Below are 26,172 nucleotides of genomic sequence, written 5' to 3' on the forward strand. Positions count from 1 at the left end.
CTTAGGTTATTATTTCCAATTCATGTGCACCGAATGTGAGTGTGACATATCTAAGCTGCCATATATCTAAATGTGATCTGAATGATTGACATTATTTAAGAGAACAATACGACGTATGATAGTAAATATTTAATTATGTATTTTCCAATTGTACGTTTTTCTCGATTTTGGAAGCTTATAACCTTCAGCTCGCGCCTTGTTTTTATAACAAGAAGTAAAGAGATAAATCAAATGTTTAATTGACTCAGTAAATTAGAAAAGTTAAGGTAGAATTTAATACAGGCAATGACATTCAGTCCCAGTACATATATTTGCATTGATTTGCATTGATTTGCATTTGGATTTCTATACAAAAAGAGAAAGGTAAAATGACCCTTGTCTGATATATTTTTTGGCTTGCACATTTAAATATATCCTTGGATTAAACAAATCAAAACCAGACGTATTTTTACTTATTGAAACTGTTTCTGCTGTAGTCATTAGCCTTGTTACATAAGAATATTGAGGGTAAAAGGTGCATATTGAGTAAAGCGATGTAGGTGTTTCGCTATAGGTTTTAAAATATAGGCTGTACATACTTTTAAAAAATCTACATTAAACATTTATGTTTATTTCGTACTACAATCTTATTATAGTATTTATATGGAGACAGAAAAGTTGTGATAACTTAGTATGGGCCCTACTTGATATGAACTTGGAAAATTTCGACAATTTTGTAATAATACGAATGTTCAAAAGATATTTATCTTGCTTTTCTGTGTCTGTAGTTAAGCTGAAGCAAACACAACAATATCTAAACATTGGGTCTTTCTAAACTCCTGAAAGACACAAAATACATCAATAAAGTGGAAGTGATCAAAAGATAATCAACAATCTTAAAGTCGTACATGCAAGATAGTTTTTGTTCAAACGAAGAAATCAAAATTAAATTTCGACATAAGAATTCTAGATAGAAGTTGGAATAATATTGATACTTTTACAATCTCCACCAACTACGAAAGAAGTAGTACAAAGATTTAAGACGTGTATGCTGTGGAGCATTAAGAAGTTTTTATTACACCGTGTAAATACTTTTAACTTGTTCTATATTCACATGTAATTTCCATACATTATATTCGTACTAAAATCTTGTACCTATGTTTTCACAATGTTCACAGCTGGTAATGAAAATTCACGTTTTACATGTTTGCTTGAAGTTGACTATAGGTTACAAGGGCAAGGTGAGTATCTCTTGAGTTAATGATAAGATTGTTCTTCAGGTGGTGTACTCTATAATAAAATCTTCTTTAATATTGTAAATGTAGTGAATTGCCAAATCGTGAAAAAGATTATATATATACTGTGGTACACTGTTTGTCACGTTTACTTATATTACTAGTTTAATATGCTGTTTATAATATTATTTGTGTGACTTTTCAGGTGAAGGACCATTACAATGTACGTCATGTCCTCCGCGCTATATGTTAGAAGGTGGCTTATGTATGGAATGTTTAGGATCACAGTACTATGACCCTGCAACCCAATTATGTAAACCTTGTCAGTCGACATGCCATACGTGCTCAGGTCCAGGAGAATTGAACTGTCTGTCGTGTTCTTTCCCATTACATCTCGATCGCTTGAATAATCAGTGTGTTCCCTGTTGTCAACCTGGACAAACGAAGAAAGAAACGAATTGCTGCACCTGTGATAAAAGTACAGGTATGTTCAACAATAAAATTATCGTATATTGAAAATATTGTGATATAAACTGATTTAAACACAAATAATGCTTTCAATATATCAATAATGATTGATATTCAGAACAACCAAACTCTCTACTGGGCTCTTACGCTTCCCTATTTTCTTTGTTGACGGAAAACCAATCATTAAACACTAGTTTGTAAAATTACAGCATGCAACATTTACTAGAAGTAAAAACTGTGCCTCTAACTACAAAATATCTATGTTGGAAATAAACGATAATAAATTATACAGATAAATTTTTGATACTATCCTTGAAAGTACAGTCTTACAAAAGCGAAAGAAAATAATTAGTATAACACTACTAGTTCTTTCGGCAAGTCCTTCTGAGATTCTATAACTTAGACTTTTGAGGTGAAAACATTCCATCCTTCAATAACGTGATATTACACAGCATGTTATCAAATTACGAGTTTTGTCAATGAATTTTAATTTTCGTTCTTGCTTTTAGTCTAAACACACGAGAAAAACTGTAAATCTTATTTTTTTAAATTCATTTATTTATTCTTTTTTACGTGAAAGTGTAGGCAGTATTCAATAATAGCCTTTTTTTCATAAGAAACAGAATTTTTCCAGATAATCATCTTTTTTGCTTGTATTGTCTAATTTTCGTAGACACCCATTGAAATTTTATCAGCCTAAGTAGCCTAAGTAACTGCTGTTCTCTATGGTCTTACATCATAAGACAGTACAAAACATGATAAGCAAACCTTCAGTCCCTCGGAGGAGGAGATCAAATTTCTGCGAAATTTCGTAGAAAGGTGTTTTTTAAATTCTAAGGCGGTGGTACTTTTCCCTTGTTCATTCAATACTATACCACTGACCTAGAGTTGTGCAAAATATCCTTTCTGTTTGGAAAATGTCTCATAAATTGAAACATTGTTAGTGATGGATAGCCATTGTTGAAAACATAAATTTAGTAAATTTAGTATTTGAACAATTGTTGATTTTTACTGGTCATCTAGCATAACACAAATAACAATAATACATGGAGTTCAAATAAAAATAATTACGTCATTAATGCCTGATTCGAACATCCTACCGCAGTCTACGTGTTACAAGCTCTTTTTCTAATGACTTCTTAAATTTCATCAGTTTTCATCCATGATCATCTCGCATTTTATTATCTTTTTATTCGTATCCTTTTGTATTTCATTTACCGTCTGTTCCTTGGCATTACTCCTGGCCTCGTTTTCCTATCATTTTCACCTATAGAAATTCCTTAGGTAACTTTTTCTTCTTTCATGTTTGAACGCATGATGTTTCTCGTTTGATAAAACATTTCCACTTTCCTGATAGTCTTTATCGAGTTCAGTAAATTGATTCATTTTATTGTTTCTTCTCCGTTTCAGTTTGTTGAAGTTCTATCCGTGTGTGTGCTTCTATCGTGTCATATGCGTTCTCTAGATCTATGAATGTTGTGACTAACAGTTTGCCGAATTCCCTGCTCTTTTACAATTACTTGCCTTAGTGCAAATATGAGACATATCGACCTCCTTTCTTCAAAGCATTTTCGTATATTTTCTCCTTAATTACATGTTGTAAAATGAATTCAACAAATTTGCTTGTTACTGTTGTATGCATTACTATACTTGTCGTATGTAAGAAGTACTATGCTTGTTAATGCAGCATAGTAGTTGGTACTTCTTTTTTCTATGTTTCGTGAAGATCGACATAATTTCTCCTCTTTTCGACTTTTTTTTCTCTCTAGAGTTTCATCACCCTATAGAGTCAGTGTATATGTACCTATTCATGCCATTTCTGTTGTGATTTTGTCTATTACGGGCTTTGGCTCCTTTCATCAGTGCTCTCTCTTCTCTCAGAGCTGTATTTGTTGATATTTGTCCTGTCTTGTTTCATTATCTGGAACTTTTTATTTAGTAATTTCTCAAAACAGTTCCTCGCCATAAAAGATGAAAATATTTTAAAATATCCGAAAGCTTCTAAATGTGCTTATGTCGAAATGTGCTTTAAGTATTTCCACAGACTAGAAAAAACCTGACTAAGCAGTCGCGTTCAAAAATCTGTTACCTTTCGTTGGCTGCTTTTACTTGTACTTCGAAATGAGTAACTTTTTAATTACAGATTTCGGTTATTAAAATACTTTGTTTTTTCTAGAAGTTTCTAAAATACTCAAATAAGTTTTTCGTGTGAACGTTTCAGGAAGACGTGAATAGGCTGTTCCTCGCGATTGTACAGTCAGAAACAATATTAAGTATAGGTTGGAGCTATCATTTCTTATACCTTCAATCTATACTTATTGTTGTTTCTGACTGTACATTGCTTAGCAATGGCTATACATATAAATATATTTTGTCTGTCTTCGAGAGAGACTAAAGTATATTACAATATAAAGTTATTTGGTATGTTAGTGAAATGTTGAAGTTCCACATAGTATATTATTCCGTTGTAGTTCTTTGTTGTATGCAAAGGCACTGGATAATTAAATAGATTGTATTTAATTTTAAACGAATTTTAGGAGTGTGTAGCGAGTCAATTGATATATATGCAGCTAAACTATATATGCTCTTCATTAAAGAAATATTCTTATTTGAGTTACTATTGTTTGCATAAACTTACTCGTTCCACTTAGATAAATAGATACGAAGTTTTAAAAGGCAAAAAATAACATCATAAAAATTAATTTAATATACTTAAGAAATAGGATATTAATTTTGTTTTGTGTTAGTCATTATGAACAGTGTAGACATATATATTTGGTATGGTTTTATTATTTTAATTTGTTCGATTAAAAATTAAAGTTTTTCTTTTATTTTATTCGTTTTTTTTTTCTTCTTCTTCAAGGAGAATGTCAAAATTCATCTCCGGCCGGCAAAAGAAGAATAGCAGCTGGCGCTGAACAAGAAGTGGTGGAGTATTCTGTGGCCTATCATGATGCACCTTTTAGTACAGTAACGGCGCTAGCTGCCACTGTTTGTGCAGCAGTAGTTGCATTGTTTGCAATAATATTTGCAGTACTACAGGTAAGATCTCTTAATAAAATTACATTATTTATTTAAAAAAAAAAAAAAAAATGGAGACAGATTTTCTGTAGATGTTCGTACTGGTAATTGCTGCTTTTATATGCAATTATTACTATTGTGTATTCTTATTGATTGCACTCTCAAGTTTTTTTGTTTCTTTTTTCTTCGGAAAAAAAGTATGCCTTTGTTGGTTTCTCACTAAATTCACTATAATTTGTTCTGCTTCTGTAGATTAATACGTAACAATAGAATGAAGTTATCTGTATTTCATGTGTTTCAATATAGATAACATGAAAATTATGTGTTTCTCGTGTATAGTTAGAGATCAAGCAGGGGGCAACTGCTTGATCTTTTAAAAAGAAACGAGCCAATTACACACAATATGGTTGACCTGTGAAGTGTATGGCGATTTAATTGTATTCTGCAGCTATATATATATATATATATATATATATAAAATATAATATAATATAATATTACGACCGATTAATAAACCTACACGCTCTATTTTGACACTACATTCTTCAATGCTTCTCCTACATGTTGTATAACAGTAACTCAAGAAGACTCAATTCATATTGAAGGATTCATTTGGAAGTTACCAATTAAAGCAGCTTTGCTTATGACTACACTTCCCGAACTTACGTTGCAGATTTCCTTTATGTGGTCTAAGTTTGTTTCTGTTCTTCAATGGTAGTATTTTCTCGAAATATGAATGTTATTATCATCAAAAATTGTTTCGTAAATTTCTTGGGAAGGTTTGACTTGTGAATATGAAAAGTATAGTAACTTAGCCGACTAAATTTATGACAAGTTAGTGAGACATGTATCTATTTTCAGCATATTCTACAGCATGTACTAGACTTATTTTCCAACCACTCTGTGAAATGTAGTTTCTATCACGGGGATTAATGGGAAAAAATAGTTTGTATATCTAGTTGTAACTCACTTTCCAACCACTCTGTGAAATGTAGTTTCTATCACGGGGATTAATGGGAAAAAATAGTTTGTATATCTAGCTGTAACTATTGTAGGTGGAAAAATTCTGTTAGGTGAATGGAGCTCACAAATTTAGACAGTCAGCATTGAGTTGGTGACAGCACCAGTTACATCTTGCTCTCTCTGAATTAATTTTGCAAATAAGATTTTTGTTTGAAACTTGTGTAAGTTGTGGCTTATTACTACAGGTCCTTTAGTTCTTTTGAAATAACACTTGTATTTGTGAAGAATTTGCATGTTATATTTGTTTGTATCAAGTACTCTATCATACCTTATCCTTGTTTATTTAGTTTGTTCGTTAATCCTTCTTTTAATAGTTTCTTTTCGGTTTTTTTTTTTTTTTTTTTTTTTTCAAATTTTTCTACAATTGTAATTTACACGGTCATCAGCAAAAACGCACACCTCCTACTTATTCCTTCAACTTTCGAGCAAGTGGGTGATTTAGAATGCAGTTTCCGGTAGTTTATAAAGAAATAGATCTTATTTACATTAAAGAAAACTGTATTCACATTGAAGGATTCGTTTCGAAGTTATTAATAAAACAGTTTTGCTTGTAACAGTATGTATTCCAAACACAGATTCTCTTTATGTGAGCTAAGTTTGTTTGCAGTTTAGATTACTGATTTTGATATTTTATTAATTCCTTCTCGTTTAGATACCCTTATCATTCCCATTTGGTTGCTGATTCTTCTTAAATAAGTTAATGAAACCTCTTATATTATTCTTCTGCTTCTTGGTATCTTGTTCATCTGTTGTCTGTCGTATTCGTTAGAATATTCTTCACTAGAGATGCAAGGGCTCGGAAAAAAACCGGCTTTTTTGGAAAAAAAACTCGGTTTTTTCTGCTTTGCTTTTTTGCTTCGGAAATTTTGGGCTTTTTTCAAAATACTGCTTTAAATTGATAAAATAGACTTTGTATCGCTTCTCTATCACACAAAAAAATATTTAATTAGTGGTTGATGCTGATAATAATATAAAACATCGAAAATAAACTATGAATTTCGAAAAAATATTTCAAACAATTTTTCTACAACATATTTACATTATGAATTCCACAGGATTAACCAATGTATATAATAAGAATTTTTTAACCTCCTATATACAAAAGTAAGCAGAGTTGGCAAGAACCGTGGTTGTTTTTGAATATGCCAAAAACCCGTTTTTTGGGGGATGTTTAAACCAGGCTTTTTTGGTTTAAACCAGGCTTTTTTGACTTAGATTTTTTGCTTTATGTATTTATATTACATATTCACAGAAATAGCCTAAGTTTGTTTCGCCTTGATGTTATTATGCAACAGCGGGGTTATGCCGGAAGAACTCCCATAAGCTTAAAGAAGTGCGGTCAGTAAATTTCTTAAGTTGAGAATCTCCCGCCCTAGCCATTGGGAAAATCCCGTCATTACTTGAAATGTAAGACAATAACGGGAAAATCCTGTTATTGCTTTGCATGTAAAATTTAAAGGTCAACGTACCATAATCAGTACGCTAAAACTGAGGTATTAAATTACAAATTTAGTACCGGTACGTAGATATCATTGAAAGTCCAATCCAAGCTAATGTTGGAAGCTACGTAGGCAATCGATAAATTTTGCCAATTTCTATCAATATATTTAAGCAATATTGGCTTCTTTATAAAACAACACGCATTTAGGCATGTAGAAATATACAATTTGGTTTGTTTCGTATATTTAGGCTTAACAACCTTACGAAATACCGAGATTATCAAGGAGAAGACTTTCGCTTAAACTGACATCCCAACCGCTACTTGGGTTACGCATGAAAAAAGGATTGTGGTTCGACCGAGAATTGAACATGGGACACCTTGATTAAAAGGTGAAAGGGAAATAAAACTATTGCAGGTGGTTTGATATCTGGAAACGTTACCATGAAGTTCACACGATTCGCATTTTTCATTCTTTTTATTTTTGTGGTTTAAACCAGTTATTAAAAAAAAAGTTGGTGTAAATCAGTCAACCCTAAAAGTAAACACTTCTTTTTAAAGAATACACAAATAACTAGCAAAATAGTATGTAGTATTTTTACTTCAAAATATTCCATACCCTCTTTTTGAAACAAAATAAAATTAAAATAAAACATAAGAGAAATACTTAGATTTATATGATACACTTAAAGGCTGCACATCTAGAGCTTTTGGTTCTGTATATTCTTGAAATTCTACAGTTAAGTTTTATAGAACCACCATCACAGTTTACCCAATCCTCAAGTTTTCTGAATTTTTAACAAGAGGGATTCAACATATCATTACGGACCCCCCCCCCCCAAAAAAAAAAAAAGAAAGACTACGAAAATAAAACTGCACAACAAACATGACTGAGTGATTGGCTTTTGCGCTTCTATCGGGAAGTCCAGGATTCAACCAGCATTCGACCATTCTGACAAAGCTTTTCTTCATTCCATCTGTGAATGTAGAAATAGTGCGTGCACTGTGAGTTGGGCGACTTCCTTTTTTATTGTTTTTAAATCGTTATTATTACTAATTACCAGCAGTGACGGTTTTGCGAAGGTTAGGGGAGCGGTCTTTCGGACTGAAGCCCGTTCCCCAAAGTTACGGAATGTCTGCAACAAACGAAATATCTATTATTTATGCCTTTACTCATAAACTTTAACTGCTCCCGTCAAATAAAAGTTACGAATGTTTAAAAAAACTAAACATTAGTAAGAAACCCTTCCCAAAATACTTTTCTAAATCCGCCACTGATTCTCAGTATAAAATGATTTTTAAAGTTGTATCCGGAAGATTATTGCTAAACATATAAACGAAACGAAATATTAGTTATGCCTGTACTCATAAACTTCAAGCACTTCCCAAATAAAATTAGGACTTTTTAGGAAACGAAACAATCAGAAAAAAACCTCCTAAAGTACTTTTCTAAATCCGCTACTGATTATTTATATAAATTGGTATTCAAGGTTGTGTCCGGATAAATTATTGCTAAATCACTTCACAGCTACAGTATAATAGAAATGTGGAAGTACGGTTTGACGGATATATTGAAACACGTACGCTTTGACGGATAAATAGAAAAACGGGCAAGTTTAACTTTTGCGCTAGAAGCTAGAGTACTAAAAGCTCTTAGAAATGAAACACGGATGACAAACTAGAGAAGAAAAAAGATGTCGATAACTTAAAAGTTAAAATAAAGTTAAATAGCCTCTAAAATTACCCTCAAATACTACATTCTTCATGTTAGCTTTAATTCGTAAAACATGTGCTCCATCCATCTTGATGGTGAATTTCAGAGCGAAATATCACATTCAGGTCATGGAATTTTCATCTAACTATAGAATATACTATAAGAAAGCTATTTAGATAGAAAAATCATGAAGTTGAAAAAAGCCAAAATTTCCAAAATTCTCGTTTTTTTCCCAAAAAAGCCGGCTTTATTGCATCTCTATTCTTCACTGTTTCGCCCATATTTTTCTTGACCGACAATACGGCCATTTAGCATGAGAAAAATAGTAACTATTTGTACACTGCTTTTTGTATCTTGCAGCATACTAAAATAAGTTAGGCGAATACAGTAATAACAATACAAGAAATCTAATGTTAGAAGTGGTTGTACATGCTGAATTAGTATTTATATATATATATATATATATATATATATATATATATATATATACGTATGTGAGTGTATCAATGAATCCGAGGACGCTTTTCAACTTCAATCACAAAGCATATAGATTTTACTTTAAAATCCTCTGAAGTCTGGAACTATTCCCAGAACACAGGAACGTGTGATAGTCTTAACCTTCAAATAATGTTAAATTTGATATCCATTCTTTCTAACTGTTTTGTTTTGTGTTTTCCATTGACAATAGGAGAACAGGAGTAATTTTAGCTGAACTTAATCCGTTGGAGAGCAAAATAAACTGTGAATATAAAATTAAGAGTCTTCACTACGGCGAAATTAAACTACCGCTAATTTTAGTTTTTCTGTAATATCTTCAAAACAAATATTCGAAAAGCAGAAACGTAGTGAACTAGACAACACGATTATGCATGTGATACCTTTACCATAATTCACCTATCTGCTTTTGGTATGCTGCTATTTACAGAACCCGCAAAAAATGTTAAATCTATCTACAGTTGCAAATCGAAAGCAGATAGATGAGTTGTGATAACGGTATCACATGCAAAATCATATTATCTATTTCACTACGTTTCTGCTTTACGAATATTTTTTATTTGTTTTGAAGGTATTACAGAAAATCTTTAAAATTAGCGGTAGTTTAATTTCGCTGTAGTGAAGACCCTTAAATGTGAATATGTGTGTAATTTTTGTAGAGGTGTTCTTATATACGGCAGTATAATTTATTTGTAATCGTCCTGAATATGCAGTGACCCAGGAAAACGTATATAATGTACAACTTGAACTTCGTATAGGCATCGAGTTCTTTGTAGTTGTGTGATGTAAGAGCCTATCGTGAGCATCTGTTAAATAAAGAATTACGTGTAGACAGATTTCTCTTCTCTTCTTTCCTGTTAGAATGCAACACAAATTTTGTATCGCAAAAAAGTACGCTTTGAGAGGAACTGGATCCAAATAAAATATGGAACTTACCCACAAGCTTTATAGTCTTTAGTGCCTGAACCAAAACTTTTAGTGCCATTAGTTTTAACTCCTTGGGATGTCTAAAAATATAGACGGAGTGAGGTGAAAAATCTCGGTACAGAGACAGGACGGGCAACGCGATTCTCACTCAGAGTGAAAACGTAACATTATCTCCGCTATTTGGTCAAAGCTTCGGTTGTTCTTTTCTTCAAATGACCGCTCTTCATCAGGGCTTTCAGGTATCTCTGCAGATAAACACCCATAAAAGTGAGGTCAGGTGACGTCATTGTATGAAATGACACAAAAGTAAATAAATAAATTGAGTCATCATTTGCATGAAGATTTTAGATTTAATCCGGAATATTTCTTCTTTAATAATGAATTATGAAGCGAAACCATCTTTAGAAAATAAATGTTTATAATCATTCAAAGTAAACATAGGGGTATAGTAGTAAATATATATATATATATATATATATATATATATATATATATATATATATATTCAAGTTTCTAACAATATTAGTTACTATATGTAGGATTTCTAATAGGATAACCATTAAACGGTTAAAAAGTGTTAAGGTACTATATTTAATCTCGAATTTGAATCAAAACATTAACATAAATTATTTAGTATGTAGATTGGTACCAATTTTCAACCATAGAAACTTAGAATTTATATATGGTTGATAGTAGTAAATACATATAAATGTTACATCGTGTATTGTTTTGTGTTTTCCATTGAAAATAATGAAACTGGAGTAATTACAGTTAAATTTAATATTACTGTAAAAAAAAAAAAAATGCTCGGACTCATGGTACACCAAAAATAAACAGTAAAAATGAATATTTATAATACATATTTCTAAATGGAGAAATTCGACATTAATTGATTCATAGATTTGGAGATTACTTCCCGTTCAGCACAACCAAGGCTATATGAGACATGAATCTACAGCTTAACGTAGGATCCGAATAACATGAGCTTCACCAAGAATCGAACCTTGGTATTCTGGACCAAAGGGTGTACGCTAATTATAAAGCTGCGAAAGAGTTCTCGAAATTCGTACTACCAAACCTTCTAGTATGATTCTACTTCTTTCAGTACTACTTTGAAGTTCCATTAACAATATTTCATACAAAAGCCATTATACCTTTTTATTCAATTGCTTTCGTGCAGGCTACACTATTTCTCGTGGAAGATATAGAAAAAAATATCAGTAAATTACCTGATACATCAATCAATTATAGAAGACATCAACAGATTACAAATTAAATGCCAGAATAGCTGTCTTAAATAATAGGGATACTTACAGAAACGTGATTTCAAAATTATATAATACAAATAATACCACAAATATAGGAAATTTATATTCTGGGTATTAATTTCAAATATATATATATATATATATATATATATATATATATATAAATTTTATGTGTTTCAATTGAAGAATGAATTAGAATTAAGGATATTTTCTTTTCAATTTCTTAAATTGTACAGTTTAGGTAACATTAAACTCTCTACAAAAGCTCAGAGAAGTTACTGCTTTTGGCATTGGAATGTAAATCTTACACTTTGCAGTCCTCAAAATGCGACGAATATTTGCGCGACTCATGCCAATTCCACGGAAAAACTATACTTTTGTGGTAAGCGAGTAAATTGTTCTAACGGGATTTAGCAGAACTTTTTGTTATGAAGGTTGTCTAGAATGATTTTTGCACAGATCTGTGACGTAACCATTGACTTCAAATTTATCACGAATTCAGCCAATTGTTAAACGTATTGGTGGTTGTGTTCCAGGTTCATTCCCTCATTTTCGTTGCACCTCACTGATGATTTCACACTTCATGCAACACCTCAAGACTGTCTTCCTTTCTTCAGATGTTAGCCTTGGAACCATGTTGCTTCACTCATGCTATCTATACAAAAGAAAAAAATGAAAGCATTTTCGAAATACAATGTAATTACAGAACATCTGACATTAAACTACAACACTGCCAGATATAAGACTTTTCCGTTAATCCATTCTAGAGTTATTTACAATTATGCAGTCCACAATTAAACAGAAGATACATTTTTTTAGCCTTCGATATGTAGAATAAAATAAAAATGAGTAAAATTAACAATATACATATCTACTTGGAGTTTGTGTTATGATTGAAAGCAATTCCAGAAACAGAGATCATGTATGTTAAGTCTTTAACGAGTGCTTAGTGCCAACTTATATGAGTGAAACATATTTTTTCAACGACATGTTAAATAATTTTGAACATTTCAACTTAAGCTACTAAATGTCTAATAAATATTATCTGTGCAAATAAAAGTATAATGGTACAACTGATTTTTGTGTGTGTGTGTGTGTGTGTGTGTGTGTGTGTGCATATATATATATATATATATATATATATATATATATATATATATAGCTGTTAAATTGATTTATTATTTTTATTTTGAGTTATGATTTAATTCCAGCTTTGTGGAGAGTTTTATGTTACCAAAACCTTCGTTCGAGTAAATTATCAAATTTGAAGAGCTCCATTATAGATGTATATCCGGTAGGATTTCAAATTATATGACTAACACCTTGACTGAGTTGCAATAACAGTGCTGTTTGTTGCGTGTTTGAGCGTGGCTGGGTTTTAGTCTTCGTCGTAGTTTTTACCTTCTTAAAATTAGAATGTTGTTTCTAACTAAATTCCTCGACTGTAGTAGAAATTAATTAGAATCGTGTCGATAATCTAAGACATTTCGATTTTCGCAAGTATATATTGTTTTCAATATACATACATGTGCAGAATTATAGGGACAAAAAATTTTATTCGATAATACAAACGGCAAAATTCCCAGAATATTATGAACAGGGGGTCAAAAGAATGTTATGCAAAGTGAGCGGAATGACGTAATGTGGTCGTAGCATCATCTTATCTGCATGGCAATCATTGCACCAGTTCGAGTAACAAGCTGTTTATAATAGTTACCTGTATTGTTCCTTGCTAGTAATGCTTGGTTGACACGGTCATGGCTTACAAATAGCATATGGATACACACAGATTTGGTCGAGCAGAGGCAGGGCAGGGCAGGATTCGAGCATCTAGAACCATGAATATATCAAAATATATTAATTACACGTATAAAATCAATTTGAGCAATCAGTTGATGTGTCGCGAAGTCCTGGCCAAGGTTGTGGTGAGGCCAAAAGTCCATACGATGACTGCTGTCTAGCTCTAACTACCAGACCCCTCCCCCCCTCCCACATCGTGTGCTTACATTAACTGAGTTCGAGAGTTTGCGGCGGCTGCAGGCGGATTGTGTTAAAATGTATTTTGCCTCGGAGTTTTCACGACAGATCTCTCTTTCCATCCCAGCGCCACGAAAACACCATCTGAAATGGTGTTGCCAACATATTGACTGGACTCAGCTTCAATGGTCGCACGTTCTGTTCGCGGATGAACCAGGGTTCAGCTAACAAGACAATTTTCGACGTATATTTATCAGACGAGAGTTTGACAGAAGATAGTATCCGCCAAACACCAATAAGAGGGATCACTATAGCGGTGGTGGTTTGCTGGTGAAGGTAGTATCGTGATGGTGCACCTTCCTACCTCTACATCATTGAGGCTGGTTTTCTGATAGCGCAGAGAATACCGCATGTATCAAAAGTCCAGGGCCATAGACTAACTCAATTATGAGTGAAGATACGAAAAATGGAAAGAGAAGAAAACTGTTGGTAATATGTGGTTTTCAGTCCAAAATGGTGGAATTTTTCCAGTCGCATCAGCCGTTTGGTTGATTGATTTTGAGTTTTACGTCCCGTTCAGCAGCGAGGCTATATGAGACGTGGACCTACTGATTAACGTGGAATCCGAACCACATGAGCTCCCGCCGGGAATCGAACCCGGGTCTCCCACGCCAAAGGCGCGTACGCTAACCGCTTAGCCACGGAGGAGCTCGCATCAGCCGTTTGGGCTCCACACTGGTAACACGTCCTTTTTTTTCTCTCTTTCAATGAGAAAGCAACGTTTGTAATTCAGCAGGCTGTTCGAACAGATTCTAAGAGTATGCAAAGATGCCATGGTAAACGTGCACATTGTTATGTAAATGAACTTACAGCGCCTCAAACCCGTTTCTCAACAATGCTGTGTTGTTGGGATGTTGAGGGTGCAAGGTAACTGCCTGCTGAACTGCGAACGTTGCTTTTTCTCTAACATAGGGCACCTTACCAGTGTGGAGCCCAAACGGCTGGTGTGATTGTAAATATTCTGCCATTTTAGATGAAAACTATCTATTTCCGACAGCCTTCCTCTCTTCATATTTTGTATCTTCACTTATGAAGGAGTTGACGTATTGCCTCGGAATTTTGGTACATCCGGTAGAGTTGAGATTCTGGAGCACTATGTGTGGCTGTATGTGATACTGTTGGTCGCGAATTCCTCTTAGACGGTAATGTGTGTAAAGTTAGAATTTCCCTTGGAATGCCAGTAATGAATGGAATTGCACTGTTTGAATGTTGTTGCACAGCAGGTTTCCCAATTTAAATTTGATCGAATATGTGTCACATGCTTTAAGGCAGATGGGTGGCAAAAGGTCATACTTCTCCCAAAGACTTTGAGTGCTAGAAGCGGTTCTTTGTAAAGAATAGCGTTTGTTGTCCACAATTTTCGACAACCTTATTTCGAATATAGATCGTGATTGTGAGACCTATGTATCAGAAGATCTGTTCGGAATTAGTACTTCTCGTATTCAGTCAGATTTCATAGTTTGGAATACATATGTTAATTCGCAGGAACTTTTTGTGATACACGTACATCTTTTCCTTTTGTTCTTAGTTTTGCATGTCTTTTAGTGGTCCCCATATCTTGTTTTGTAGTATTTGACATGCAATACGTACAGTATCCGCAACGAAATACTCTTGCTTTCGTTTTGCCCTTTAATTTTGCACACGACTATATATAAATATCTGCATAGCTTTATATGAGGATTATTACAAGGATAAGTCATAAGTCTCGCACACATACTCTGGTATACAATATACGTGTATTTATTACAGTACAATTAAAACAAGTTAACATTGAAAGTACACTCTCTCGTGTTGACTCTCTGCAGCTACCTTCCTGCCAGTTCCTCAATTCCACGTCGACAACATGACTTATCCTTAGAACCAAAGAAGGCAGTCGGTGCTATTTCAATCTCGTTCTGGTTGATGAACCATTGTGATTTCAGGAAGTTCCCTATGAACCGAAACAGGTAGTAATCCGAAAGGGCAGGCGCAAGATTATGTGCCTGGTTCGGTATCAGTTTGCTGTCATCAGGTTCCGGAATGTTTTGTGGCGTTCCTCGAACCGAGTGTCGTTTTGCGTTATCCTGTTATAGCAGAACGCGCTTTCGGTTCAAAAATACAGGATTATTTTTTTTGGCGTAGTGCAGCATACATCTGCTGCAACTGCTCGGAATAAAAATCGGCATTGAAAGTATGACTGTTAGGAACTAATACAAAGTGAATTTCCCCATCCTAGTTCCACTACACACATGTTATGACTTTATGCTCGAAACGGCCCGGTGTGACGACCTGTTCTGGAAGTTGACCCTTGCTCAACCACTGTTTTTGCACATTCGGATCTTGGGAAAACACCCACTGTTGGTTGCATGTCAGAATCAGTTTTAGGAAACGCACATCATGCACGTCATTTTACAGCAGTTGCTGGCACATCTCCACTCTCCTCTGGGCCTGAATTGAAGTCAGCTCATATCGCACATTGGAGTAGCTCCGGATGGATTTCCTCATTTCGTGAAAGTGGCGCACTACATTGGACTGGGACATGCCAAGTTGGTTTGACAATCGTCGTATGTTGGTGGATAGATTTCTTCAGTGACGTGTCGTATGATCTCAGAATCTGTTATTCTGGGGCGCCCAGACTTTGGCTTATCTTCGATATTTTTACAACGTACACGAAACTTGTGGAACAACGAGTTGTATTCTAGTACACTTCACAGTCTCCTTTCACATGACAAATGTTTTAGATCGCTGTCGCTGTGCTTTGCCCGAGTTTGAACTCGTGCATTAACAGTTCACGTACTAGAGGTTGTTGGGCATTCATCGTTACTGCCACTGAAATCTGACTAAACATACTGAAAGTGTAGCGGCCGCTATGTCAAATAGTCCAGTTGCCACACTATCTCTTGGGCCAGTTTGACCTTGTACTTGCGGTCGATCACAACGTATGCACGCGTCTCTAATACCTTCAACCTGTAATAGATCTAAAGAATGTATAAAGTTGTAGTTTTTAACAACATTAAGATGTAGTTCACTTCGATCATAGAAGCGCCAACTTTTAAGATTAATTTAGAATCCTTTCCAAAGGAACAGATATATTGGATATGCTCAAAAACGACAAAGAATACAAATAACTTTGTTGTGTGATTACGTATCTCATCAATCTTTTCGAAAGTATTCTTGTTGAGACTGGCTTGTCAGTAACAAAGAGATCATGTTTCTTTACTTTTAAGAACGCACTATGAGTATTGAAGAAACATATTTCATTATGTTGATACAATGGAATATAAGTTGGCCATCTAGAGCTCTATAGAAAGTGTCCAACTTTCTCAATAACCAACATACAGACTAATGATAATACATGTTGTAAACAATTATCGAAACGTGAATAATTACAATACACTCTTTTTAGCCAGTTCTAAGAGTAATAATGATTCTAATTAGTACTATGGTATGCATATCCATTAACAATAAATAAAAATTCTCATTTCTGAAAAATTTAAAAGGCACAAAATCAGCGAACTCTTTTGTGGCACGCCTTACCTCTTCCTCTGAAAGAAAACTTGTTGCTGCATAAAAGACATAATTTGTGAAATTCTCTGCTTGTCCATCGTATAGAATAGAAGTAATGGAATAAGCGTTAATAAAGGTTCTACCTAGTCTGTTTTTGGTCAATGAATTACAAAAGCTTATCAACTTTTAAACAAAATGTACAGTTATTTCTTTGTTGAGATCTGGTATTTAAAGAATAATGCATTCTGCATGAAAGTGTTTTTCACATTTGAGACTAACTTACAGCATGGTAATATTTTATGCAATGTGCTCGAAAATAACCCTACCTTTTAGAAGTTGCTGATTGTTAGGGTAGCTTAGGCAAGAAAGGTTCGATTATATTGCAACATGCTAGTTATGTGAAGCTTGGTGGAAATGAGCCTGTGCAGACTCAGTAAATGTGGATATTTTACGTGCTATAATGTGAGATTGGTTCTGGGAGGAGAGAATTGATTATTTGGAGGACAAGATTTAATTGTGGATGTGCACATATACTGTTTGATATTTAGACGACGATCCACGAAGAAATAGTGTGAATCTGGTGAAATAATAAAAGATTACAGAGAAGAGAATTCAGTGTCTTATGTATCCCGAGTTACTCAAATAGGTCTAGTTTGATATCAGTAAGCTAGGTATTCAGCTATCCGCGGCCTTCGGCTATTCGGCTAGGAGTATCCTCGGCCTTCTTTGTACAAAATTAACGAAATATTGTCATTGATACTTTTTGCATTGTTAACAATAATGCAGCCGAATTCTAATCTCTGCTCCCGGATGGATCAACTAGAAACGGGAATCTGAAGACTTGAATTCTACAAGAATTAGCTAAACGAGATGCTGTCATTATAAAACTTCAAAATCAGTTTAAGAAGATCAGTGAAAGGACATGTACACGGGACCAATACAGCACGGTCTATGAACAGCAAATATAAGTCATGTGCGACCATTCATGTCTATTCTTTCAACGGTGTCCAGCATTAGGCAAACGATGCTTCCGCTCCCATTGTATCAATCATGTTGGCAGTGCTTATATATTATGCGTTTTGTTTTATCAGATGAAGCAAATCAAAGATATTTTTCTTAACCGCCTAACGGAGAAATATTCAAGAAATGTTACACTTGCAAACATTTCCAGGCGTGAGAATGATCCACAAAAGGAACGCTTTGCTGAAGAACTGAATCACAACGGTACAAAATTAGTGTAGTGAGTACAAGGTCACTTCTGAGGAAGAAAAGCATTTTTCATCATAAGGGCACTGCTAATGGGCTATAGGAGAACAGTGGAGATCGGCTTAATATGAGTGGAAGCGATATGAAATAAATCTTGAAGCAAAAAGATTGTAACTCAATATATGTCTTCGTTAGCAAAAAACGGTGGGCGCATTGTAGGAAGGATAGGTCAGTTGTATCTTCGGATACTTTGGTCAAGGAGATAGCTACTTTGGAGAGAATCAATAGCTTGGTTATCGATAATACCTCAGAAGACACTGATATAGACGTTGAATAGGCTGTGTTCATAAAGAAGCTGCAGTCACTGGAAGATGATGTTCTGTGGTTGAGAACAATTTAAAGAAATGCGAAATTCTAGTATTGTTCTTTGGGAATGTACCTGTATTACGTTTTGTATTGTAATGGGTTACTGATATTTGTTTAAGTGAAGGGGAGAGAGTATTAGGATAGCTTGAGCAAGAAAGATTTTGTGATATTGCAACATGCTTGTTATGCGAAGCTTGGTGGAAATAAGCCTGTGCAAATTTAGTAAATATAGAGTAATGTGAGGTTGATTTTTGCAGTAACGAATTGATTATTTGTGTCCTTGGAGACGAGATTTAATTTTAGATGTACAGATATATTGTTTGGACGAGGGTTCATAAAGAAATAGTTGTGAATCTGGTGAAATAATAAAAGATTACAGAAAAGAAGACTCAGAGTCTTCTTTTCAGCCTCATGCCAAGTTATTCAAACAGGTCTACTTGAATGTCAGTAAGCTATAACGATACGTGTATTTTTCTACTTGTACTTTAACATCTTTGGGCAGAATGTACTTCAAATTGATGCACAAGCTATTTAAGAAAAGGAAGAAGAAATATATAGAAAAAAGGATATATCAATGTAATTGTTTTTGCTGTTGATATACGTTGCTATTTTGTGCTAAAATAGAGATTCGTTGTCATAGCAACGTAAAATAAATAATATCATAATAGAAGAACCATCTTGTGTAAACTACATGCACAACTTTTAAGATATATAAATGTTTAATTTGCTACACGATATAATAAAAGGTAATATCTTCATGCAGTGTACGAAATGGTTTTAGATGAATTAGTAGCCTAGTAATTGCTATATAAATATATATGAACTGTGAGCGTTATAATTTTGGTGGTCCTCGCCGCAGGATTGCTATTGTTATAAAGCTAGGTGCCATATATATCCTCGACTTTGTCTATGCGAGATTACCGAAACTTTGTTATTGATACTTACTCTGTACACTGTTAGCAATGATAAGTCTATTTTTATTTTAATGTTACATATTTTCCCTTATGAGTTTCTTGTAACTGAATGATTGAGTATTTACTCTGTAGCATTGTAGTTAGATTGAGCTTCACTGAAAAATACACGAAGAAATTTGGGAACGTTTGGTATACAAGTAAATTTCTTTTTTTTAAAAAACAAAACTATACCACATACCTCAAATCGTCAAATTTCGTATATAGATAAAAAAAATAATATTTCATTTTATTAAACATGAAGACTATTTTTTGTAACATTAAGTGGGGTATACACATATTCAATGAAGTAGCAGTTTCAAAGCATGACAAATTACTGAAGCTAAGATTCACGTCTTAAAACTTGTACTTTTTTGCCTAATATTATGTTCGTTCAGTTTTTCAAAATACTCCAGTTTTCGTCCATTTTTTATTCCACTGTCTGGACATTTGCGTTGCATTTGTCGTTAGGTTTCTTCCTCAAAAATGCAAGATTTTGGATGTCAGATTTTATTTTTAAAACTGATAGCCATTAGAATCGTAAATAAAGTCCACTCATCCGTATCTGATTTAAACTTTTCTTCGTAGTTATGTATTGCACCGATAAAAATATTGCTTTAATTTGTATGTAAAAAAATGACAGATGCACCTGGAAATTAACTGAATATTAATTAAAAATTATAAAATTAATATGCCAACACCACCATTTTCTTTTGATACATGTTAACAGCTTTAAAAGTTTTTCCCAGCAACTGGAAAACAACTGGAAAACAACTAAATGTTTTCTGCGTTCACGTTAACGCTGAAACGGGAACTCTAACCTTGGTGTACCGTAATTCTTAGAGTCCGTGAATGTTTTTCTGTGAAAGAGAAATTATGATTGACAATAATTTCTGAGTGTAGTAACACCATTTTACATTATACGCTACGAAATATCAGGACCTTGGAAGAGAAAAGGCAAATCCGAAAAATCGATTTTTTTTTCTAGCATCGAACAGGTCGAACAACACATATACATACCGCGTTTCGTTTTGCCCTGTTTCGCCCTTAGTTTTCTCACAGTTTCAAGATAAACAAAGATTCAGCCTTGCTGTGTTAATGTACTTGGGCAAAACTTTCAGCTTGATTTCCCAACACCCCGATTTCAGGAGTCGCTCTTTCTCTTCCAAGGTCCTGATATGAGGAATTAAGTAATTTTAGTTACTCTGAAAAGTGGTTAGTAGTTTCTAAATTATAAATATTCTAAAATAATGGAAGGTTTCATATTGATACATGTAGCAAATTGCAATTCGTACCACAAAATAATAAGACACTGTTACAAGATACAAGTGAAAGAAAATATCTCGCTAAACGTTTCATTAAGAAGATGCGAAATGGAAGGAACGGACTAGGAAGAAAAGAAATACTTTAAAAAGCTGTAATTATGTAGCGTTCGATTAGATACCATATTGGTATCCAATTATGTGATAATGTTTGCCAGACTGAAAGTAGAAATAATTTAGTGGAAGAAGGTAAAAATTATGAAAAGGGATGTATGTAAGAATACAGTGGAAAGGAACAACTAATGAAGATTATACTGTATATACAAACAATAAAAAAGAACGAACATATTACTTGAAATAGTAAACATAAACATTACCGATATTACGAGAGCTGGTTTCTTCGAATGTCCCTTACCTTCACCGAACACCATATGTAAAACTTGTTCCATATTCGACATCAGGTAGTTAGCGAAACTTTAAACTCCATTTCGATCCGCATCAACAATCACAGATGCGTTTTCAACCCGTCCTTTTTTCACCCTCTGTCTTAGATATAGATTCCTACCACATGGACTTGAACTCTAGTTCTTGGTCCACTTTTAGAGCTAGAATTCTCACTAGTTGGCAGGTAAATAAATTCATTTACCTGTTCACATTCTTTGATCCATTTCATTTCTCGAGTTCTTACTTTCCGTATTGAGCGTTTGGAAGAATACGTTTCTTGAAATTTGTTAATTTTCATATTCCTCAATGAAAACATATTCCTCAATACTCTATTGTAACGAAATAGGAACCTACTTCATTTTCTGTACGCTTGTGAATGAAATATTTTTATTCGTAGAGCAATGCTTAATAAGCAAATATTAAATTAAATTTTGTTAGGTTGAAAGTAGTCTTAACACAGTGTGTAGACTTTGTAAATCACAAATTATTGATAACTTAGCGAAATATTAAATTGTTGGTTCACGTTTGCCAACATTATTTTTTGTTCTGAATAAAAAAGAAATAAAAATTAAATAAAGCCATCATAGTTGCATTTTAAAACGTGAGAGACATGACTTTCTTCTGTTGGAAACTGGAATGTGAACGTTTTAAAATACCTCTTTAACAACATTTCACGTAATGAGACACTAATTTCGAAAAACATGGAGCACAATTTATTGTTTTAATACTTCTTATTTATAACATTGTTATTCTTTCGTGAGTATGATGGAAATACTGACTTACTATAATGCTATTAATAATAAACTATGCGTATTTTTGTATAGATATTTATTATTATTAATGTTGCTATCTTTCTTTTTTGTAGGTTCATTCTAATTGCAACTCCTGTTGGAAACAAGGTTATGAAAAGTTACAAACTGTGAAATATCAGAACGGGGTAGAAAAAGTGTCATTAACTGAAGATGATTTTGAAAGTGACGATGATGATGAACCACTATATACAAAGACGTAGCCAAAAGATTTGAATGTTTAATTGAATTTAGTGGATTATTTTTTTTAGAAAAACAAACTACAAAAAAGGAAAATAAAAAACTGGAGCTGAGCTCTTTTAAATCAATAACAGAACAAAAAAAAGACTTTACTGAAAGACGACCGGAATATAATTATATATACATATATATATATATATATCTGAAGTAAATGATGTAAATGTAGTACCTAGCTGTGTCGAAGAGGAATAGCTGTGTGACTGAGAAGAGAAATGTGAAGCGGATGACGTCACTGGTGCTAATAATCCCAGCCAATTGATATTTACAAAAAACGAATTGCATGTCATCTGCTGTATGCAGTTACCAGGATAAGAAAGAGAGAATTGTGTAAGTGCCTGGTGTTTGACTAAAAAGAAAAATAATTTAAAATAAAATATAGCTGTTATTGCTTCAAGACAACTACTTAAATACTCTCCAATTCAGGGAGATAATAATAAAAGAAAACTACGTTATACCTTTTGTAAAATTAAAAAAAAAAAAAAAAAAAGAAAAGTAGTGATATTATTAAGATCTGAAAAGTCTTTAAAACTATTCTTCTGTGACAGTGTTTGACTTCACATTCTTATGAAAGTCCTTAAGCTATAAGCTATTCACATAGATATCTTTGGCAGACAAACAATGTTGTTAATGTCCTGAAACATCGATATATATATTTACATATATCTATCTCAGTTCATTTTGACAATTAACTTTGAAAGTATGACAATTACTCGATAAACATGACATGGCCAAAGTTTATTGTAAACTATTTCTAGCACTTATATTCCTCGTCCTTTATTCTCTTTCCTGTTCCCACCTCTTGCACCTCCATTTTTATTGTATTATTTAAGTGCAGTGTTTTTAGTGTAGTGAGTTTGTTTTTAAGTGTATGTAATGGTTTCTTGCCTGGCCTTTTTTTTTTAATATTTTAAATTAGTGTAATTTCGCTGTATACAGTTTATCATTGCTTTTTTTTCCTTCTATTTTAATAACAAAAGAACAAATTGTGAAACAGGTTTTAGATAATACTCCATTGTTATTTTACGAAAGAAAAATGTTGAAATAGTAAATCGTTTCAACAGTTTTCTCATGCGAAGAAGAATGAATATCATTGTGATATATACTTTCCTTTTTGTAAAGGGGAAAGTTCTCAAATGTACAGTCATATACAATTAAGTGTGATTTATTGTTGTTCTCAAACTATATATATATTATAAACATATATATACATAGAGTAAGAAAATTCTGTTTGGTAAACATTTAAAAAAAAATATTAAGCGGCAATGTGATAATGATAACTAAAGTATAACAAACTGTATTTTCAATTGGTTAGATTCAATATATTAAAGCTAAGTAAAATTTTATAATATTAATTTTTATCTAGTAAATAATGTGAAGTACAAGCTTAAATTAAGTTGTCAAAATGTATAAAAATTTTCTATGAGTACAATTACAAGAATAAAACTACGAATATTGCTGCTGAAATTATTATTATTATTTAAGCAAGAAGAAATTACTAAATGTGTATCTATATGTTAACTTTGGTGTGATACGAAGGAGACTTGAAGATAAGTTAATGGAGAAGTGAATCTCTTCTGATTGGCATGTTATATCTCTATGGCGTGCCATCTTATAAGAGTGTAATGTAAAATTTATAAAAGTATCGAAGAAAAAAAATCGAATTCCATGGTTAATTACTGTGCTAAGTTTTTATATGGCTAATATTTAGCCATTGTATTGAATTCATAAACATCACACGAACAATTTTAGGGGAGGGTTTGGGAGGGTGGGGGTACTTAAAACTTGTTAAAATAAAACTCGTAATCTTTTTTTGCTATTTTAAATAAACAATTACTAAATGTAAAGTGTGAAAAAAAAATGATTGTAGAAATAAAGGCTGCGTTTTATGAAAGATTGTTAAATGTTTGTATTTTTCTCTCCGAAAATCGTTGTACTTTTGTATTTCAAAAGAAAATAAATCTATTTCAAAGAATTTTGTCCCGCAAGAAAATTCCATACAATGCGTATTAGTACTTAAACGAAATCCAATACGATTAGAAATTTTACTTTGAACTTACTGTTTGGGAGTAATTTCTTATAATTATAGTGTAGTGAACAAAAGCAGAGCAAAAGGGTGCTAAGTTTTCAGTGAAAAATTGTTGCTTTGTTTGACATTAGGTGCTCTGTAATATATTCTGATATTATATTTGTATAATATTGTAACATATCTCCATGGAGGTTTGGGATTATACTGTTGTATATAGCGAAAAAAAAAAAGAATAAATTTTGCAAGACAAATTTTGTTTCGTCTGTCATTTACTTGAATTTATAATTATATTGGTTGTAATTAATTATTTTGCTCCCCCCCCCCCCCGTCACACACAGACACACAACATTTAGTCTCCTTATTCTAAAAACAGTCTAGTTGTAAAACAGTCATATTATTAATTGAAAGTTTTGCTTAACATTAATACATTGTATAAGCATGATGAATTGTTTTTATTACATTAAATTCCATGTTATTGACCTACATGTTCTAGTATCAATCCAATGAGTGATATTTTCGAAATATTTTAAATATTATATCAAATATTTTGTGGTCTCAGCCTTACTATTCCAGCTTGTATACGGAATTCCTCACATATTTTTAATCCTTGTGGAAGTCTTGGGGCATTACCACAATTTAAATGAAAGTTAATGCACACTGAGATAAAACGTCAAATGTTTACAATCCACAAACCGGCGGAAGAAACACTGATGAATCAAAAATCTTCGAAATACTCTGGTAAACAACATACAGTATGCAGGTTAACATTCAAAGTTTTACTTCTTGGTTTGGACTGCTTGCAGCCACCTTTCTGCCAGTTCCTCGATTCGATGTATTGTCCTTAGAGGCAAAGAAATCAGTCACTGTTGCTTCCACCTCCCGCTGATTGGTGAAATACCGTAATTTCAGAAAATGCCTCATGGACCGAAATAGGTAGTAATTCAAAGGGGCAAAGTCAAAAACTATATGCCGAATGTGGCATCATTTTCATGCCATGAAGTTCTGTATTTTTTATTGTGTTTTTCGAGCCAAGTGTGGTTTTGTGTTATCTTGTTGCAGAAGGGCGCGCTATCGGTTTGCAAATGCAGGATATTTGTCGTAGTACACCGCATACATCCCCTTCAACTGTTCGGAATAAAGGTCGACATTGATGCTACGACCGCTAGGAATGAACTCATAGTTCCACCACACATAGAGTATGACTTTATAATAAGAAGAAGAAGAAAAAGAAGAAATTTTGTCATTAAGCTATATATAGCAATAGATAACGTCATAATAGATAATATCAATAGTGTATCGATTCATAGATTTAATTAATTGAGATAGAGATTGATTTTAATTGTTTTGGTAGCATGGTGGTTTTACAGTTTGATTGTAAATTAAGATTTCAAATGTCTGTAAATGAAATTTAAATTGACGTACATTTATTAGATCACAAATTGACTTACTAACAAGACATATCATTACAAATGTTGCAGACACATTCAAAATATAAACTAGTAAATAAATAATTCAGATAATTAGTTATTTTGATTAATTTGTGCACTAAAAGAATGTCTGCTGTCTTAAAGGCAATTAAAGATTTACTTTTATAGAATTACCAAGATCTGAAGGATCTGGTATTTAGTAGGCCTATCAGGAGACCTCCATGAGAACACTTTTAAATACAAGACAAAATTCAACTAAAAAGAGGTTAACCTACATAGAAGTCTTTGTCCTAAGTAAATTCTCATTTCTCGGTGATAACGACTTAAGCGAGTAGTCCTTCCCGTCTTCTT

At 33.1% G+C, this 26,172-nt stretch overlaps 1 protein-coding gene across 2 annotated transcripts in view; it reads left to right on the forward strand.

Annotated features, from left to right (window-relative positions):
* Fur2 (furin-like protease 2) overlaps nt 1-24,631 on the forward strand; it is a 1,527,485-nt gene extending 1,502,854 nt beyond the window's left edge. For both annotated transcript variants that reach the window (XM_081733991.1, XM_081733993.1), the window contains exons 19-21: nt 1,420-1,698; nt 4,546-4,724; nt 22,185-24,631. In XM_081733991.1, the coding sequence (XP_081590117.1) occupies nt 1,420-1,698; nt 4,546-4,724; nt 22,185-22,331 (605 nt within the window). In that variant the 3' untranslated portion in view covers nt 22,332-24,631. The remainder of the gene's footprint in view (nt 1-1,419; nt 1,699-4,545; nt 4,725-22,184) is intronic.
* Nucleotides 24,632-26,172: the final 1,541 nt, after the last annotated feature.

The sequence above is a fragment of the Thermobia domestica genome, chromosome 12 (genome assembly GCF_964235325.1).
Source record: "Thermobia domestica chromosome 12, izTheDome1.hap1.1, whole genome shotgun sequence".
Taxonomy (NCBI): Eukaryota; Metazoa; Arthropoda; class Insecta; order Zygentoma; family Lepismatidae; genus Thermobia; species Thermobia domestica.